The 22159-nt window shown below is 36.1% G+C and overlaps 2 protein-coding genes across 2 annotated transcripts; both read right to left on the bottom strand.

Annotated features, from left to right (window-relative positions):
* Positions 1-101: 101 nt before the first annotated feature.
* Positions 102-1034, bottom strand: LOC131914237 (olfactory receptor 8G50-like). Its single transcript, XM_059266828.1, has one exon. The coding sequence runs from the start codon at positions 1032-1034 to the stop codon at positions 102-104; it is 933 nt and encodes a 310-aa protein (XP_059122811.1).
* A 16421-nt stretch (positions 1035-17455) lies between these two features.
* Positions 17456-18394, bottom strand: LOC131914236 (olfactory receptor 8G50). Its single transcript, XM_059266826.1, has one exon. The coding sequence runs from the start codon at positions 18392-18394 to the stop codon at positions 17456-17458; it is 939 nt and encodes a 312-aa protein (XP_059122809.1).
* Between the last annotated feature and the right edge of the window lie 3765 nt (positions 18395-22159).

The raw sequence follows: 22159 nt of genomic DNA, 5'->3' as shown, positions 1-22159 counted from the left end.
TAGGACACAAAATAAAAAGGAAATAGCTGGCTTTAGAATATCGAGAAGATATCCTCAAAAGAGAAAAAAAAGTCACAACATTTTGATAAAGAGAAATATTTTCATGGGAAACTTTTTTCATACAACTTCCTTAGGGCAAGTTTGACATCCTTATTTCTCAGGCTGTAGATCACGGGGTTAAGCATGGGAACAACAATAGTATAAAAGACAGAAGACACTTTCCCTTGGTCCATGGAGCTGACTGATGATGGCTGCAGGTACATAAATGCAGCAGACCCAAAGAAGACAGCAACAGCTGAGATGTGGGAGCTGCAGGTGCTGAAGGCTTTGGACCTGCCCTCAGTGGAACGGATGCGCAGGATGCTGGCAATGATGAAGACGTAAGAGCTCAGGATACTTAGTGTGGGGAAAAGGATATTGAAAGCACTAAAACATAGAACTACTACTTCATTGACAAAAGTGCTGGAGCACGAGAGCTCCAGTAATGGGAAAAGGTCACAGAAGTAATGGTTTATTACATCAGCCTTACAGAAATGCACTCTTAACATGCAGACTGTGTGAGCTGTGGCACCAATCAAACCCATGCTATACACCCCAAATATCATCCAGGAACAGATTTGATAGGACATCATAGCATTGTAAAGCAATGGGTTACAGATGGCAACATAGCGGTCATATGCCATTGCAGCCAACATGTGACACTCTGCTATAACAAAAACCAGGAAGAAATAGAGCTGAGTCATACATTCAGGGTAGGAGATGATGTTCTTCACTGTCACAAAGTTCACCAGCATTTTGGGGGTAATGACAGTGGAATGACAGAGGTCAATGAAGGACAGACTGCTGAGGAAGAAGTACATGGGTGTGTGCAGGTGGGAGCTGAGCAGGATCAGAGTGATCATGCCCAGGTTCCCCACCATCGTCACTGCATAGATTCCGAGGAAGAGGAAGAAGAGAGACAGCTGCAGTTCTGGTGCGTCTGTTAATCCAGCAAGGATGAACTCAGTTACTGTGGAGTGGTTTCGGGCTATCATTTCCTCCGGGAATTCTCTGTAGGAGAGGAAAGAAAAGTCACCATAGGTAATTCATGTCTTATCACATAATGAGGTGAGAAATCGAGTTCAAACTCCTTCAGTCATGTATCTCCAAGTTCAACGGCTGCTCTTATACCTTATCAGTCTGGTCATCAGAAGTTCAAATTATAATACTTAGAAGTAGATAAATATAAGATGCACCTACCACTATTCCTGATCTACATTAGGAGAGTACATTCGTACCCATTCCATGAACAACCAAAGAGAGATCCGATGGTTTTAATGGATTTTTCTAAGAACTTTTCAAGCCTAATTTGTAATTCTCCCTATCTATGTACAGAGAAAAAGCTTTCCTATGTTACAATCATAGTAACACACACAATCACAATCAATATAATCAATATACTTAATGTCAATGGCTAAAAGACTTCCCATAAGTACTAAACAATGTATCCTGTTCACTATGCACACTTATTTTACATTATAATAGAGGATCAATTTATGGCAGCCAGGCAAGAAAATGAAAGAAAAAGTCATCTTATTGGACAGTCAGTAAAGAATAAAACCACCTTTACATTCAAATGAATTGATCTTTTTTATGCAAAATTAAAATATATCTGAGAAAGAATTATTGGAATTAATTCAAGGTTTTCCAGAAAGTGGGACCTAAGATCAATGGAAAAACTAAGCAATCATAAAAACATACCTGCAATATTGTAAAAAATAACAAAACACAGGGACAAATTAAGTGAAAGAAATAAAAATTATTTCACTTGCAGGTATAAGCTTGGTTGAAAAATAAGTTTACATAAATGAAAGAACATGCAAGGACATCGCATGTCCATGAATCAAAAGATTTAATTCTGTGAAAACAGCAATGCATCCTCAATTAATGCACAAGTTCAGTGTAATACTTATAAAACTCTCAGGCTTTTTTCCCCTCTGGCATGTAATGATCATAAGTCCCTACAAGTATAGAAAGGACATGGAATAATCAGAAGAAACTTGAACAAGACAAATAACTGAAGGATTCATTTCTGAGACAGGGCCTTATTATGTAGCCCTTGCTAGCCTGGAACTCACTATGTAGATGAGGCTGGCATTCCAATTTAAGAAATCCACCTGCCTCTGCCTCTGGGATTAAGGGCATGTCATCACACCTGGTCAAAATGGCAGATTTTGAGTTTTGTCACTCGAAAACTTACTACAATGTTTCAGAACTGTCATAAGATAGATTAAACAGATATATTGAAAAAAGTTGGCAATCAGGAAAAAGTAAATGCATTTATAATTAAATAATTTTAAATATTTAAAAATAATTCAGTACAGAAGGAATTTTTAACAAATTCACAATTAGGTTAAAACATATGAAAACATTATTTCTCTCTCACACCATATACAAAAATTAATTAAAAAAATAAGCCCTATCACTAAATGTAAGAGGTCAAAGTAACAACATTGGACAAAAATATAAGACTAGATCTTTGTGAGCATGGCATTGGTGATGGTTTCTTGAATAAAGATGCAAGAACCAGAAACTATAATAGAAAAAAGTAAATCAGACTAGATGAAAATTGAAAAGAAATTGTGTTTTAAAAGACACTATAATTTGAGAAGACAACACCCAGATTGGAAAATATATTTTAAAGCACTATCTCTTAGGAAAAATTGTTAGTAGACAAAACAAAGTCTTATACCTTAATAATAAATAATCCAACTAGAAATGGTCAGATGATTGAGTAGTGATTCTTTTACTGGAGAGAAACAGATTACTAACATACACCTGAAATATGTGAATTATTGTTAATTATTAACAAACAACCCAATGAAAAATTAGGGAATAGAATTAGGGCATAGAACTAAACATAATTCTCAAAAAGAAATACAAATGGCTAAGAAATATCTAGTTTTTAAAATCCTCCTTCACCATCAGGTAAATATACATTAAAACTACTTTGAGATTTCATTTTTACTCAGTCAAAATGTCTAAGATCAAAACAAACAAATCAGTAAACAACAACAACAAAAAATCGAACAAAAGCTGGCACAGATATGGAAAAAGGGAAAGACTTATTCACTGGTGCTTGGAGTGCAGCCACTATGGAAATCATGTGGAGAGTCCTTAAAAATCTGGACATTATCCTGGGTTTATATATATAAAGCTAAATGTTTGGCTTATTCTGTCATGTTTTGGTTTTGGTGGTAGATAAATATGTAAGTTGAATGTGGAACAACACAGCTTTCATTTTTAATACCAGTTCTAACTGTATGTAAGTTCATTAAATTGTATAGTCCTTGAATCTGGTTAATTTTGATGTTTGATATTTTTATTGCTGTTTTTTTTATAGTAAAGTAAAATATAAAAGCTACTAGATCTCCTACATGATCCAAAATATGTGATTTTGAGACATAGTCACAACTGATTGTATATTCTACTATAGAAATATTTGCTTATCTCTTCATTGCAGTTATATTCCCAATAGCCAGTAAAGCAACAACAACAACAATACAAAAATAAAAACACAGGTGGTATAAAGAGGAAATGGGTCATGGAGCAAGAAGGATTACACTTAATGGGACTGGGAGTGCACGATAGAGGAAGAAATATGAGGAGGAATGAATGACTAGGAGTAAAGACTTTTTTAAAAGTCATATGGAAACCTACTACTGCAGAAGCCTCTTAAAATGTGCACATATACATATGTAAGAGTAATTTAAATGGAGCTACCATATAATGGAAAGCAGCAAGTACTGGCCTGGAAGATTTGTCCCTACTAGTTAGCTTTCATAGTGCTAGAAAGATCTATGGACATTTCTGGAGGAGGAAAGTAATTGCCAGTCTTACTCAGTTGTGATCCCTGCAAGCTACAACAATGATTGACCTGGTGTAGAAGAAGGCCTTGTGCACACAGATAAGCACTGGAGAAGGAGGAAAGTTAAACCCACAGCTTATCTTTTCAAAGGAATGAGGTGCACAGCTGCTCTTCCTGGAATGCCAGGAATGATGGAGTTTTACAACCTGGTGATCCGTTGCTGTCTGAAGAGACAGGCTCTGCCCGTGTCTCCCAGAAATTATGTTTTATTTATCCAAAACCTTTCCTCCTAAATCTTGAGCACTGCTTTTAGACTATAAACCCCACTTTTACGAGTGAGGCCACTTGTGTTTTACAGCAGCCTAAGTGACTTCTATGTTCTCTTAGGGCCAGGCCAATCCCAATACCCACAGGCTTTATGTATATCTCAGTCAAGCTTCCTGGACCTAAATCCTGGACACTATCTCTGAATCAACAGGACCCATTCTTTCAAAAGAAGCCAGATGTACTTCATAAGGAATCTCAATGTAAACATGTCTTAAATTGTTGTACACTTAGGACCGAGTTAATTGTTATCTGAATACTTTTTAGTCCCAAATTGGCTGAAGTAAAATGATCTGGGCCAGACTCTAGAAGTCTTGGTCCAGGACCAGTTACAATAAAATCAGGTTGAGCTGAGTTTCATTCTTATCTTCTACGGTTTTTCCCTGCCTGCTGTAACCCTGCAACGAATCACTACAGCCTGGAAAGATATGCTCACTGGTGCAATACTGGCACAGACATTATGAGAATGATGGATTGGATTTAAGGACTGACTGCTTTGCAAGACAGAAGCCATGACCAGCACCAACATAGGGGCCAAGAATCTGGCCAGACAGGTCGTAGTCCCTGGGGGATAATCTACTACCATTGTTCTGTTAAGTATACATAGTATTAAATTGACTCATAATGACTTACCCTTGTACCCATACCTTTGTTCATCTCTTAACACTTATTAGACAGGCTTCTTTTTGCAGTAGATGGCAATTTACGTAGTGATCCACAACTGAACAATAGAGAATGAGAGACTGTAGCATGCCTGCGTCTAAATGGGACATCTACATTATACCCTTCCTTCAAATGCTCAAGGATCATTGTGGAAATGGGACCAAAGACACTCTATCAGCTAGAGGTAGTGGATGAGCACAGTGAAAGTGTTTCTATAAACAACAGGATAGTGTGCGTGTAAACTCACAGTGGTTGTGACAGCATACACGGGGCCTGCACATAATTAAGCCAGAAGAAATCTAAGCATGGAGGAGGGAGGTGGTTAGGAACTCTCATTCCTAGGTGAGGAGCTATTGACAATTTACTGCTGCTAGTGAAAGGAGAGTCAGTTATTCTTTTTAAAGCAATGTAGCCTCTGAAAGGCTGTCCATATTCCAGTAGATGGTCCTATATCCAGGAACATGGTGATAGCACTTTGTAAACTCAAAAGCTTTTTTAAAAGGACACATGATTATCCATGAAAACATACAAATGAGTAACAACATTATGACTGAGTAGGTTATATTTAGGAATATATAGATATGTACATATATATATATGTGCATACAACAACAATTAAAAATAGAGGCTTTTAAGGAGAGTATAGGAGGTTCTGGGGGGAGGAAAGAGAAGAGAGAAATGTTATGATTATATCATAATTTAAAAAACCAAAAAAAGTAATAAAATCAAGACAAGAACAAGGATGTAGCTCAGTGGTAGAGTATATTCCTACCATGTTCAAGGCCCCATACTTGATTATAGACACCACAAATAATAAACTAAAATAAATTTTAATGAAATAAATGAAGAGTTGATGAAGTAAAATGTGCAGAGCACTGAACACACCACACAATTTTTAAATTCACTGATCCTTCCTCTCTCCTCACTGCTCTCCCTCAGCCCCAAGGAGACTTGAACAAGTCACTTTTCCAGGGCTTTCATGTTCTCTACTACAAACATGAGGTATTGGGTGGGAAATGGTTTGTAGCTAGAGTTTTCCTGCCTTGCCCACAGTCAGGACAAATCTCTCTCATCCACCAGTCTCACAGGCACTCAGACTCAACCAAGTAAACACAGAGACTTATATTGCTTACAAACTGTATGGCCGTGGCAGGTTTCTAGCTAACTGTTCTTATAGCTTAAATTAATCCATTTCCATAAATCTATACGTTGCCACGTGGCTCATGGCTTACCAGCGTCTTCACATGCTGCTTGTCATGGTGGCGGCTGGCAGTGACTCCCTCTGCCTTCCTGTTCTTTCTTTTCTCCTCTCTGTTAGTCCCGCCTATACTTCCTGCCTAGCCACTGGCCAATCAGTGTTTTATTTATTGACCAATCAGAGTAATTTGACATACAGATGACCCCCACAGCACTCACACCCTCCAGGGAGCTTGACAGAATACACCCACAGGTGGACCTGGAAACCAGTGTTTTCCGTTCTGGTTATTGTTGGGTGGTTTAAGTTCTCTACATGATCCTGGACAGCCAACCCATCCTAGAAATGCAATCCTATGTTTGCAACACTAACTTTCTCTAGGTATAACAGGGCATAGTTTCATTTTTAATCTCTCTTTCTCACTTAGAAACTTTATTTAATAAATCAAAATATAAGTCACCTGAAAAAAAGAAAGAATGTGGGATCACCATATATTACTGGTGGGATTAGAGAATAGAAAACAATTGGGTGGCTCTCTTCAGTTGGCTATCTTCTGTAGAAGACAATTGTCTCATTATGGGCCAATTCTATATTTTATGATAAAGATTAAGAATATCTAGCAGTTGATATGATTAACTCAAAATAAAGTCAAACTTGCTGACCCTAGATTGGACAGTTTGATAGTTAGCTATTATATTTGGTTTATTTTAATTTATCTCATCATTTTAACTCAATTAAAGACTCCATGCTTTGTGCTGATGTGGATGTTATGAGTCCTGCACAGTTCATGTGTTGTGAATTTTATCTCTTATAAAAAGTTGTAAAGATGTGAGACCCTTAAATGACAATTGGTTTAATAGAGTAATGTGGTTAGGAAATAAGTTCGTTATCATATGTGGGTTCTTAAAATAAGCACAAGTTCAGAATCCTCTGTACTGTTTAACATGTGTTCTCTTTGTCCTTATGTTCCAACATGGCATTAAACAAGAAGATGGCTCTCACTTGATGTTGTCTTTGACCATGGGTATTCCAGCCAAGTAAAGTTCTGCATTACCTGACCTGTAGTTGTATATTTCTAGTTGTATGATTCAACACAGACACATGTTCTTTCACATTTTTTACTCTTCTTACTGTCAGATATTCCTTGCCTCTCACAGGGCTACAAGGTTACCTCAGGACGCTGGTTGCATAGTAGTGGCTCTGTTATCACTTGCCTAGTCATTGTAACTTGGACAGCAGTTGGTGGGTTCTGACCCAGTCTAAGTGACCAACTTCCCCTGAAGTCTGGGTCTTCCACATTCTCTAACATCCTACTACTTCCCATTCTGCTTTGCTACCACCATCAGTGGTGGTGTCCATTTGTCCTTGGTGGAGAATCCAAACAACCTCTTCTGTACAACAGTTATCTCAACACCCCTTGAATTCGTCTTGGAGATGAAAAGAACATAAGAAAAATATAAGAATGGTTTAAGGTGAGAATGTTAGTTTATTACCAGTATTGTTGAAGTGTAATCACTATACAATGCTCTACATGCATTTAATCAAATACAGTTTGATCAGTTTGGACACACCCATACACTGTAATCAGTAATCTTTCACTAACTATCATTTTCTTTTATTACATGGTGATTTTTGATTGATTTCTTTCATCAAGATTATTAATATGAGATGTACCCCATTTTGAGTATACAATTCCATATTACTTGTAGATATTATACTGTACTGAGTATTTTGTTACCTAACCAATTAACAGTAGTAAAGACTTATAAATGCTGAACATATCTACCCTGTCTCTTGTAGTTCCATAATCTGATAATTTCAAGGCATTTTCTGCTGCAGTGGGTTAGAGTTACCTTAGATACGTAGAATCATTCAGTATCTTTCCTTTGGTGACTGGCTTACTTCACTTAGCATGGTATCTTCCAGATTTATTCATGCATTTGGAAGCTGAAATGATAATACACATTAATACAACAATTTTCATGGTCAAAAGTATAGATTTACAAAATCTTAAAATACACTAATAATTCAAAATGATTTCTTAGAAGAAATGGTGTATCTAAAATGAGCAAAGTGGTAGGAACATGTGATGAATAGCACCTGGTGAACTGTGTTTAGTTTCAGAGTATATTTTATGATAGAGTTTATAAATTATAATTATGCACTATAATTGGGAAATAGTTGAAAGCAGCTTACACTTAGTATGTATGTAACTAGTAAAAAATTAAGATTATGTTTATCATGTTATCTTTGAGAAAAGTACTGTAGCCCTGAGCTACATTTTATGTTAACATCAAAATCTCTCACCACGAAACACACTATAAGAAACACTGACTCCAAAACATGAGAGCTGTTTTCAGTTTATGAAACTCCTATCATGTCTTGAGAACAGAGTTCCTTTAACATTCTAGGCATGGAAGGTGCTAGAACACATGGAACTCAAATACTCACTTTCTCTCTACTTGGAAATCAGGTGAGCTTTAGAACAAAAGGATCCCTTCAGTGAACTTGTGCTTCAGGTTGTTGGTGCTGGAAGTCCATAGTGAAATCCTCTGGCTCTTCTTTACTTCTGGGATCACAATGAAAACCTCATATTCTGAGTAGTTCTTATGAACATTGCAAATCCATTGCCATGATTCTCCTCACAGCTTCCTAAGTCACCTACAAATCTTTTACAAAGATTTTAAAGTATAAGAGCTGTCATAAAATCTGTAGAAGGAAGCTTCTACATTCTCTGTCCTTGGGAATGAGCTACTAGAGAAGTGCAATTAGAATTTCCTATAATATGCCTTGTATGTCACTCTAACCCCTTGGGTTCAATTTTCTGTGTTTTGAAATTGTAGAAATCATTATGTTAAGGGCTAGAAATTAAGCCCCAGCAGACATCATTGTAAGGAATCTTTTTATTAGCTTTGTTTATTTATCCTTTCATTTTTTTTGTGTGTGTGTAGGCATGCATATAAAGGTCAGAGTACCATTTGTGGCAGTCAGTTTTCTTCTTCCACCATGTAGTTCCTGGGATCAAATTCTGGCTATTAGCCTCAACAGTGGCACTTTTAACCACCGAGCAATCTCTCTAGTGTATAAGAGATCTTAATGACAGTCCTTCTCATTTGAAAACAATCTAAAATATTTGAGGCCATAGTGTCAATATTTTCCTATTTATTTAAGGCTTGAGTAAACAATATCTGTAATTGTTATTATAGTTTGTTATTTTTATGTTTCATTATCATTTTAAAGACAACTTGATATGTAATTTCAACAAAGGAGCTGAGGATGAACATGTCTTAAGTAACTTTTGAAGTGAGTAGAGATTGAAGAATTAAATACAAAAAGAACTTTGCAATCATTTCGGTCAATCAAAATGTTCATGGAATTGCTTCTTTTAAGGGTGTGGGTGGGATATTCTGAAAACACTACTGCCCAAGACATGGATTCAGTTAATAAGTAATAGGGCAGTGAATAGTGACAACCATGTTTCTTGAAATGAGAAGTTATGAAATTACTAAATTAGCAATGAGAATTTCAAAAGTGATCTATATGGCTTTATTAAAGAGAGTAGGAAACTGTTGTATAAACAATGTTCATCTGATTATACAAACAAATACACATGCAAACACAGATAATGTAAACATGTCTTCATATGAGAGTTTGTGTACATACATGTATCTCCTAGTTTAGATAGTTAGAAGCAATGGCACCAAAGTAGCAAAGAGCACACGCAGTTCCCATGGGTGTACTAGGTGTGCAATAGTGTTCTCCCACAAACATCCAGAGGGACCTTGAGAAAAATGAAGTAATGGACAATAGTAATTCTGGCTATAGAAATTAGAAGAGTTTTTAGAACATCTTCAATGCCAGGAAGAAACAGAATGTTAAAACAAAATGGATGGAGGATTTCAAAGGGGCCCAGGCATGACTGACAGGTATTTTCCATATCCAAAGAGGAAGCATGATTAGCAATAAAACAAATGCCCTAGTAGGGGAATGTAAATTAAAATAGAAATAATATCCATGCAAGTATATTGATTTACAAAAGCATTAAACAAAAATTAATGGTATTCATTGACAAACAGCACAAAAGAATTACACACAATTTATTTAAGCTTGATTCTCTCAAATGAGTGACACACAATCGCATATTCTATAAGGGTCGTTTGTACGTGATCATCAAGTCTCATCGGGAAATAGGCCTTCTAGGTAATTAGACCCTGAGCAGAGAGGGCTGACAAGGACAAATCTAGTTTACTCTGATCTTTCTGGTCACCATGCCTACTGTCACATTGCATGTGTTACATATTTACTCATCATATTTATTCATGAGTTACTCATCAATCAGCCACCACTTTCAACCAAGTTTCACAATTATATATAGCTGTTATCCCAGCCTCTTTTTCCCCTACTTACCCAACGTCATCACTCCCATAAACAACCTAATCACCCATATTGTTAAATTCCACTACACCTCCACCCCATCATAACAGCTTATTACATACATATACAGCCCTCTGCTTCATAAAACTCCTAAAATCAAAACATCTAAAATAATTCAATTAAAACCAAGTCTCAGGGACTCCTCCATAGCCATAGCAGTTGTATAATCAAACACAACTAGCATACCACCCAAATAAATTTAAAAAACTATTAAACCAGAAAATGAACCCCCCAAAACCTATGACAACCAAACAACCCATATACTTGCTAATTATTAAACCTAATCCCCCCAAAGTAGGTGAAGACTTTAATGTAAATGCTAAGTGCCCCATTAAAAACAATAAACTGAAAATAAAATATAATTAGTCCACCGGGCGGTGGTGGTGCATGCCTTTAATCCCAGCACTTGGGAGGCAGAGGCAGGCGGATCTTTGTGAGTTCGAGGCCAGCCTGGTCTACAGAGCGAGATCCAGGAAAGGCACAAAGCTACACAGAGAAACCCTGTCTCAAAAAACCAATATATATATATTTAGTCCTTATTCCCACATAGCATTTAACTATGACTAATGACATGAAAAATCATTGTTGTAATTTAAATATAAAACACTAATAACAAATATCTGAAAAAAAACAGCCATTACTCAAAATTATCAACCACTCTTTTATTGATCTTCCAACTCCATCTAATATTTCAACATGATGAAAACTTTGGTTCCCTCTTACATATTTCCCTATAAGTCATCATCAGTCTACTCTGTCTACATTATACATCTGACATAGTAATAGCATTTTCATCAGTTAATCATATTTGACAACTTTTTACTGAGTCTCACTTACCTATTAAGGGGAAGAGTGATAACTGCCAGGTAAATTAAGCCATACCTTAAGTAAGCCTAAGCAAGTTGTGTAAGACCTCCTCTTCCCTTTAAAAAAAAAATGGCACATTACTTTGCTTCTTAGGATTTAGTTTCACCATCACATTCCCACCATGCTGATGCCAATATTAACAAATGTCTGCCTAAAAGTGAACAATAATGTCTCTGGATACAATGCCACAAGAACTGAACTTTTTTCCTGTGGTCTTCCTCTGTGTACACACACACACACACACACACACACACACACACACACACACACTCCATCTGAACAGAAACACTTCAGCCCACTCTTCTGCAACAGTCTACATAATTCGTTACTAGTGGTCTCACAATTCTCAAAAACATCACAAACAACGCAAACAGGCTCTAGAGGAGCCTGAGATGTAGAAAAACCAATGGCAATGTAAGAGCTAAATGGAATTTCCCCAGGAGAAAAAAAAAGACATTAGCAAAAACTAAGAACAAGCATTTGTTCTTATTTCCCCAGGAAAACTTCATGCAATGTTCCCATAGACCCATGATCTGAGGTGTTGATCCCCAGCTGGTATCTCTATTTGGAAAGTTTTAGAAAAGTTTTAAGGTCAAGCCTAGCTGGAATCAGTAAGTGAATCTTCGAATTTATATTACTCTGACCACTTTCTACCTGGCCACTTTCTGGCTTACTCCGGCTTCCAGTTGTCTTTAATGAGAAGTGCTTTGCCCTGTCTTCTTGAACCCAGGATCATGAGCTGAACTCTCTGAAACTTGGAAACAAAACAAATCACTTCATTCTTCCACAACAAGAGTAAAACAAGCAAACAAACAAAAAGTCTCACATTGTACAATATGCAAATAAAGCAATTAAATATGTGGTGGCAATAATTATTCCCTTAAACTTGGATAAGGTTCAATCATTGAAATACATATTTTGGAATTATTATGGGCATCCTTTCTTGAAAAATTGAATGCCTTTCATCCTTTTTTCTTGTACTTTTCTACTTCCACAAATTAGGTAATCATTCAATGACATAATTGGCATTAAGTAACTTAGTGAGCAAAACACCTTCCAGCACCATGAACACTGATCAGTAGGAGTGAAACTTCTAATTGAGCATCAGCTTTGTTTCTCCAAGTTCCATGACAAAAATAAGCTATCTGGTTCTCAGCACCAGAGCCTTACCATCAGGTTATGTAGAGTAACTAATAGCCTCGGCAATAGTCTGTGGTATTTGAGGAAGGAGTTTTTTAAGGGACCCCTTTGGTCAACAAATCAATGAGATGTCATCCATTCCTGGCATTGGAAGTTTTATCTTGTGGCATAAGATATCTAGTTGGAATGTTGTTTTCCTTCTTATATCATGACTCCACTAAAATTCTGGGAACAGTTGATGGAAGTGAAAGAATATAAATAAAATATGTTGTATGAAAGTGTTTTAGATTTAATGAAAAAATAACAATGAGATGTGTTGAAGGGTTATAGGTAGCTGTAAGTTGTAGTACATGCTGTCATGGGGCTCAGAGGACCACACTGAGACAGCCCAGAGAAGAATATAGTTTTATACGCAAAACACTCTAAAGATACGACCAGAAAACTGCTACAGCCGATAAATGCATTCAGTATAAGATACAAAATTAACAAGAACAACAAAAGAGTAGCTTTCTTATGTACAAGTGAAAAACTTACTGAGAAAGAAATCGAGAACACAATGCCGTTCTTAATAGCCTCAACAAATTTTAGAATAAATCTAACTAAGGAAATTAAAAATTTGTACAGTGAAACCTTTGAGACACTGAAGAAGATACCACCACATGGAAAGACCTCCCATACTCACAGGTTGGCATGATTAATACTGTGAAAATGCCATCCTACCAAAGACAATCTATAGATTCAACATAATCTCTATTAAAATTGCAAAGCAGTTATTCACGAAAACTCAAAAATAATCTTAAGTTTTATGTGGAAGTACAAAACAGGCTATCCAAAACAAATCTGAGCAATAAAAAGTTGCAGTAGGTATCTCCATCCCAGATTTTAAGTTATATTACAGAAATATAGTAATACAAACAGCATGGCACTGACATAAAAACAGTTATTGAGCAATGTCTAGAATTGATGACCCCATTAAATACACAATTACATAGCCACCTGATTTTTGACAAAAAATGACAATATGTGTTAGAGAAAAGTTAGTATCTTTAACAAATTGTGCTGGTCAAACTGGATTGCCATATGTAGAAGAATGAAACTCTATTGTAATCTCTTTCTATACAAAACTCAACTCTAAATGGATCAAGGAACTCAATGTAAGAAATGATAACCTGGATAGAGAAGAAAGTAGGGAATATTCTTGAACTCACTGACACAGGAAAGGACTTTTGAGCAGGACCCTGATAGTGCAGGCACTAAGATAAAAAATTAATAAATGGGATATTTGATACCAAAAAGCTTGTGTACAGCAAAGGATACCGTGAATCTAGTTTGGAAGAAGCTCACAGAATAGGAAAAATTCTAACATCTGACAGAAGATTAATATTTAGAACATGCAAAGAACTCAACAAATTAAACTTAAATAAATCAACACAATTTTAAAAATGGGCTCATAATTAAATATCTCAAAAGATGAAATAAAAATGACTGGGAAATATTTTTTAAAAGGTTCAAGCCACCAAAGAAATACAAACGAAAACTCCTTTGAGATTTCATCTTACCCCAGTCACAAAGGCTAGGTGAAGAGAAAACTGACAAGAAATGCTGGCATGCATGTGGAATATGGTAACACTTATTCACTGCTGGTGGGAGTTCAAGCTGTTGTGCCACTATGGCATTCAATGTGGAAGTTCTTCCTAAAGCCAGAAATAGATCTACCACATGATCTGGCTATACCACTCTTAGGCATATACCCATAGGATTTCATATCCTACTATAAAATTACTTGCTTATTGCTACTCTATTCCTAATAGCCAGAAATTGGAAACAGCCTAGATGTCCATCAACAGATGAACTGATAATGAAAATGAAGTATATTTACACAATGAAATATTATTCAGTTGTAAAGAAAAACTAAATTATAACATTCTCAGTTAAAATTCTGAGTACAATAACCCACATCCAGAAAGGCAAATGTCTTTTATATTTTTTTCTCATTTGTGGATGTTAGCTTTGAATCTTCAGATATATGCGTTTCATTTAGAATACCCATAGAGATCAGGGAATTTCTAAGGGGCCATGGAGGGGATAGGGAAGTTAATTGTTTAAAACTGAAGGGGAATAAGGGAATTGTTAGTGTTAAATATGGGTGGGAGAGGAGAGGGCGGGCTAGAGGAGGGAGTATTAGAAGAGAGAAATACTATTAAAGATCTCTTTTAAAAGTCATTTAGAAACTTAATGACTTTGGGGATGGAGAGATGGCTCAGTGCTTTAGAACATTTGTTACTCTTGCAGAGGAACCAGATTTGATTCCTAGAATTCACATCAGAGTTCATAACCTCCCATAACTCTAGTTTGAGGGGATCTGACTTCCATGGACACCAAGCATACATGTGGTATACACATGAAATACAAGCAACACACATAAAAAAATAAAATGACTAAATATAATTTTAACTATTAACAAAGAAACCTACCTACTACTGTACAAGATTTCACATATGCATGTATTAATTATAATGGAGTTACTCTATAATGGGGTACAATGACTCTATTATACATCACAGGCTAACAAACAAAAACCCAGTGCCAAGAATAGGTTTCTTCTTTTGGAATTGTTACCCAGTCAGTTCCCAAAGACCTTCAAACATTAAAAGATTGCCGATTCTCTTGGTTTCCTTCCAGAACTTGATAATATGTCTCTGTTGCTGGATATGTCACACATTTGAATCATAGAAAATAGAAGTATCAAGTTGATACTCAACTGAAAACTTCATTTCTACTGGCTAGCTTTCATAGGGCTAGAGGTGTTATGCTGCTAGTGGAGAAATGTAATAATCATTCTTTCCCAATTATAAATCCTGTGGTTCCTGTCTGATCTGTCAAGATATACTCATTGGAGCAAAAGTAGCATGAACATCATAGGGGTAATGAACCACTTTCCTGTTGGATTTAACAATTGTGCCACAAAATTAAACCCATGCCTGGCCCTATTGTCAGGCTAAGAACCTATCACTAGACAAATCCTTGGCTGTGAGGGAGATCTGCTACATTGACATAGTATTAAAGCAATTCTAATTGAGTTATTATTACACTAAAAGTTTAAATCAGCTTTCAACTCTCAACAGAGAATCTTCTCTATGTAGTAGATACTGATTAAAGCAGAGACCCACAACTGTCCAAGGTGTGAGAATAAGAGACTGCTCAGCCCTCAGTGGAACATATAAAACACACTCCACCCCTCTCTCAAGGCTCAGAAATCCTTGCAGAAGAGGGGAAATAAAAAGTGTAAGAGCCAGAGGTGGTGAATGACTACAAATTTTATCTTCTGGATATAGCAGGGCAGTTGTGGTTGTAACAACATGCATAAAACCCATGAAGGCCAGGCCAGACCAAACACCACCATAGACGGGAAGTGGGGATGAAATTCCACCCCTATCTGAGGAGCTATTGGAAATTGATAGGTTCTGGGAGAGAGTCAGTTATCTCTAAGAGTGTAGGCCCTGGTGAGTGGACCATGCTCCAAGAGAATAGTCAAGCAACACAATTTGCTTTTGATGCATTTTAAAACAAATAAAAGGATACAAGTTGGGTGTGTAGGGAAGGAAGTGGATCTGGCAAGAGTATGGGGGTATGATGCACAAGTTGTACAAAATTCTCAAAGAACTAGTGTGTGTGTGTGTGTGTGTGTGTGTGTGTGTGTGTGTGTGTGAAGAGAGAGAGAGAAAGAGAGACAGACAGACAGAGGAATTTATTAGAAGAAAGTTTTGTTTGTTTTCTTAGACAGTTTTGGAGTTTGAGCACTACTTGTCATTAGTCAGAAAACAATGTTCTAACTTATTCATATTAATTAATTAATAACCCAAAGTTTGCATTTGAAAAAGGATGTTCTGCATGAATATAAGATTTTATAATGTGGGTTGAAAAATAACTATCTCTTTGTCATAGGGAAATTAGTATTAAATTATCAGAAAAGCAGATTTTTATTGAAAAATAATTTGTTTCATACCATATATTCTGATCAGGGTTTGCTCTTCCTCATCAACTCCCCCAGATCCTCCCCACCTCCCCGTGCTTCTTTCTCTCCATGTTTAGGAAATCAACAGTCAAATTAAACAAACAAACCAGAACAAAACAAAACAAGCAAACAAAAAAGGGAAAAGCACAGCAGGAGAAACATTTTGTGCAGACACACATATATACACCCAAACCCCCATAAAAACAAAATAGTGAACCATAATACACAAGCAAAAGACCAGTAAGGTAAAAAAAAAAAAAAAGCCAAAACAAAGCAATATAAGACAAAGAGCTCTAAAAACACTATTGAGTTTGTTTTGTGTTGGCTATTTACTTACCATAGCACAAAAGCTGTATTGAGGAACCTGGACAAGTGTGTGTCAATTTTTGCAGCTATGTTTGTAATGTGAATCTGTCACACTATCACATTATTTAATTCTCAATAAAAAATTACATGCCTTTATTTCCTCATATTCTCTAATATAGATCTGCACAGTTAATAAAACTTAAATATCAAGCTTTTGTTTTTGTTAAAATTATTTATTTCAGAGATCAAACTTTTAGTGGTTGGGCAGTACACTTCATTGAAAAATTTCAGATAGTCAAGATATTGAGAATATAAAAAGACATGACCAAATGTATTGGTTTACCAAGTAAGATAAGTAATCTTAGCTAAAAGAATATATTTTATACATATAAAGCAAAATGAATCATAAAATGCTTTGATGGATTAAAAATATATTTGTAGGTTTTACAGGTTACTCTCTATAGGTGAACTATGGAACATTCAAGAATTGTCTTTTCAATGTGTAAGAAGTTATAAATCCATTATTCCCTGAATATCCCCTTTTTTCTACCAAAACAATCACATACTAACAGTACTCTCATGGTTGGACACACATTGTTGTCTCTGGCATTTTTCCTAAACAAAACCTTAGATATGGTATATTTTTGCTATGGTGAATATTTCTTTACACATGGAACTTCTTTTTTTGAAATAACTTATTTAGAGCAACTTTGACATCCCTGTTCCTCAGGCTGTAGATAATAGGATTCAGCATGGGCACGACAGTAGTATAAAACACAGAGGACACTTTGTCTTTATCTTTGGAGCTGACTGAGAAGGGCTGCAGGTACATGAATGCCAGGGAACCAAAGAAGACAGCAACAGCAGAGAAGTGGGAGCTACAGGTGCTGAAGGCTTTGAATCTGCCCTCAGTGGATTTGATACGGAGGATGCTAGCAATGATGAAGATGTATGAACCCAGGATGGTCAAGGTTGGAATAAAGATGTTGAAAGCACTGAGGCATAGAAGTACTACCTCATTGACAAAAGTACTAGAGCAGGCAATCTCCATCAATGGGAAAAGATCACAGAAGTAATGGTTTATTATATTAGCCTTACAGAAAACCACTCTTAGCATGCAGAAAGTATGAACTGCTGCACCGATGAAGCCCACGCCATACACCCCACTTACCATCCAGGAACAGACTTGATAAGACATAGTGACATTGTAGAGCAAGGGATTACAAATGGCAACATAGCGGTCATATGCCATGGCAGCCAACATGTGACACTCAGATATAACAAAGGCTATAAAGAAGTAGAGCTGAGTCATACATTCCTCATAGGAGATGACATTCTTCTTTGCCACAAAGTTCACCAGCATTTTGGGAGTAATGATAGTGGAATAACAGAGGTCAATGAGGGAGAGACTGCTGAGGAAGAAGTACATGGGGGTGTGCAGGTGGGAGCTGAGCAGGATCAGGATGATCATTCCCAGGTTCCCCAGCGCTGTAAACAGGTAGATTCCAAGGAAGAGGAGGAACAGGGGCAACTGCAGCTCTGGTTTGTCTGTTAACCCAGCAAGGATGAACTCAGTCACTGTGGACTGATTGCCTTCTGCCATTTCTTCCTGAGAGTTCTATTTAAGAAGTGAAAAGAAATAGGAGTTAGATATTTATTGTCTTTCCATACATTGAAGTGTAATACAGAATTTAAGTCTTTCAGGACAGGTGTTTCAGTTCTTTAACAATAACTTGTGTATGTTAGTTAGCAAAAAAAAAAAAAAACTGTGATCACCTAAAATATGGAACATGCAAACAAATAACAGGTAGACTTAAGCCATGTGCATTCATCTGTGTTCCATTGCACAACAGTATGCTTGTACTTGGTCCCAAATACCTGAAGAATAGGTATGATTACTTTGATTTTGCTTCCTCCGGACTATTGGTGAAATCATTAAGGCCACTCCACAAAGTTAAAAGCGAGGTTTATTTTGTGGGGTAACTTACAAGTGAAGGGATAGTTTACAGGGTCTGGGAAAGTTGTAGTGCAGTCCAATGGTGTTCTCTGGAGAACTCTGCTTGGTCTACCTCCAGCGTCCAGGATCCAGGAACCAAGAGAGCCGGCGCATCCAGATCTCGGGAATTCAGGGTCCTCTCTTGGCCCTGTCTTGTAGGCGTGACAGTTACCAAAGCCTCAATGGGGGTTGGAACTTCCAGATCAAAGCTGGAATGGCTACCCACTACATTTCCCCCTTTTGTCTAAATAAGAAGGTTCTAACCTAATACAAGATTATATACAAAGGAATGGTTATCAAATATTGCCCAGGAGTAATGAGGGATAACGACCTAGATAAGATGGAACTACAACCATTGCAAACAATATCAAGCAAGAAACACATACTAAAATCCAGAGAAGTCTAGAGCGTGGGTAAATGGTATGTTACAAAGATCATTCCAAAATGTGTCCTATCCTAAAGAACCTGAATCTAATACTTAATATGTTCTATCTAAGATAATAGGTATATATACATATATATATATACATATATATATATAAATATAATTAAGTTGTTACTAACTACTAGTCTTCAATCCCATCAAAGACCTGAGAAGGAATATAATGGTACCTGAGAAATGGAAGATGAATGCAAGCAACTTTCGGGAATCTTGCAAGAGTAGACAGAGACAGCTGGCAGCCTGGACAGTCACCTAATGTTTCTCAGCATTGTTGGTGCATTCAAATTGGCTACAGGCCTAGAGTATCTGACAGACCATTTTCAGAAGCAGGAATTCTGAAAGACCATTTTACCCTGTCTTGCCAGAGTTCAGAAGTCACTTTTCCTTGTGTACCGCTTGTCCAGAAGGACAGCACTCGTACTGTCAGCAGTTGAGGCAAGGGCAGTTCTTTGCCCAGTAGGCCATTTTGTGCCAAGAAGACAAACTTCCAAATGGAAATGTCTTAGAAGCCAATGTTCTCAAATTGGTACTGCCAGGAGCAATTGTGTCTCACGTCAACAGAATTCTAAGTTATTTAAATGCCATATTCTCTAGGTCTATGAAGTGTTTGAAGATTACCTGTCCATCCTACCTATGTGTCTGTAAATCTAGATAACCTAACTAATGTAACTATAGAGATGACAAGCATAGGTGACTATAAATCTATAAGTCTTATCTACCAAAATAACCTAAGAACTAAGGCTTTATGTAAACAAGGTAAACAGTCTATAAGCAAATGTACAGTAAAGGATGATGACTTAAAATTGTGACAATACACAAGATATTTATAACAGAGGTAGGAATGTATAGTGCGATAGGCAATATGACAATAATCTTAAATATATATCAATATACAGAATATCCTAAATAGAAGTAGAACATACATACAGTATGACAGATATAAATTTACATTTGTATCAATATACAAATATTTCAAATAAGAGTAGAAATATATGTACATTATAACAAATATAGTTCTGTATTTGTATCAATATACAAATTATCTTAAACAGGAATATAAAAATTGTTTACGTTTGTATCAACACCGGACTCTACATACCTTACTCATAATAAGCTCATCTAGTCTCTATATGAAGATTTCATATTCAAATATGTATATCATCCATAAGAGACTCCAACAATACTACTTGGAAGTCTCCTATGGTAACTTAATTAAGTAAATACAAGTAAAATAAAAATTCCTTGCACTTTCATTCAGTATTGAATCAGAGTTATTTTTTTTTCTTTTTCAAGACAGGGTTTCTTTATGTAACAGCCCTGGATGTCCTGGAACTCACTCTGTAGGCCAGGCTGGCCTTGAACTCACAGAGATCCACCTCCCTCTGCCTCCTGAGTGCTGGGACTAAGGGCATGTGCCACCACCACCTGGTTTTAATCAGAGGTTTAATTTTGTCAATTAATCATTGAAATAAAAAGAAAAATCTTTTATTGGCAAGCGAATGTGAAGTTGTGTCTTCTTATGAATAACAATGTTCTATACAGAAAATTTTAACCCAATCATGTACCAATTAAATTCGTGTATAAAGTCAGTGAGGCTGTGGAAGACAAGATTAATAAGAAAACTCAAGAATCATAAAACTTATCTAAAATATGTGATCTTGTAAAATTCTCAAGAATGAGTGACAGAAATGTAAGATATTGTACTTAGAATCATAAGAAATTGAGAGGAATTAAAGAGCTATGTAAATGGAATTCAAAGATTCAGCATTGTAAAAATGGAAAATACAATTCTAAAATGTTGTATAAACTCAGTGCAATAACTGTGAAATCACAACAAATCTGTTATTGTAGATACCGACACATGCAATAGATTGCCTAGAGAATGTATGGAGCCCAGGAAAATCAGAGTAAATGATTTGAAAGACAGGAATAATGTGGGAGATCTTAGTTTTTCCTTCTTGGAAACTAAGTGTTACAATATCAAGATGGTATCATATTGACTTAATAGTAGGTACACTATGAAATGAAATTAATATTCTCAAAATAAACATCTATGAAAAAATCATTAAGTATAAAGATTTTATGACATTTCAGTAGGGATAGTAATTTTTTCAACATATAGTACTGTAATAGTTAGATAACTCCTTTGAATCAATAAAATTAATTTAAAATGGGTACTGGAATAAACGTAAGAGCCAAAGCTATAACAATAACAACAACAATAATAATAAACCACAAGACTAAATCCTTGCAAGCTTGGAATTGATAATAGTTCTTATGTAAGATGCCAAAGCAAAGACAATCAAACAAAGTTAGTAAGCTGAGCATTATTAAAAATTAAAAGGTGCTTTAAAAGACATAACACATAACTTGAAAAGATGACACACAGAACGAGAAAAAGTTCACAGAATATATTTGAAGAAATTATAGGTAGTGTACATAAAGAACTCACACAACATAACCATTAAATGACAAATAATGCTATTTATAATGGTCAGAAGAATGCGGATAGTCCCTCTTCCAGTGTGGATGCACATATGGCCAATAATCACCTGAAAATCTCTCTGTTACCACTGGCTAAGGAACTTCAAATCAAAACCATAATGGAAAATCATTTCACACCAATTGGAAAAGTTACAGTAAAAAGACAGTAAGTATTGTTAAACGAGTGAAAAAATATCATTCTCACACATTTCTTCTGGAATTTTAAAATGATATACAGTATTTATAAAGCAGTATTACTTTAAAAATAAAAACTGTTAGGTTGACATGTACTGAACAATTTCAGTGATAGATACATACCCTCAAGAACTGAAAATATTCCAACATAAAAATTTGTATATGAGTAGATAGAAAAGTGCTTATGATAGCCAACGGCTGGGAGCCATTCAAGTGTCCGTTCAATGATGAATGGACAGGTATGGTGTACT

The sequence above is a fragment of the Peromyscus eremicus genome, chromosome 7 (assembly GCF_949786415.1).
Source record: "Peromyscus eremicus chromosome 7, PerEre_H2_v1, whole genome shotgun sequence".
Taxonomy (NCBI): Eukaryota; Metazoa; Chordata; class Mammalia; order Rodentia; family Cricetidae; genus Peromyscus; species Peromyscus eremicus.
This window is presented reverse-complemented; position numbering and strand designations above follow the sequence as displayed.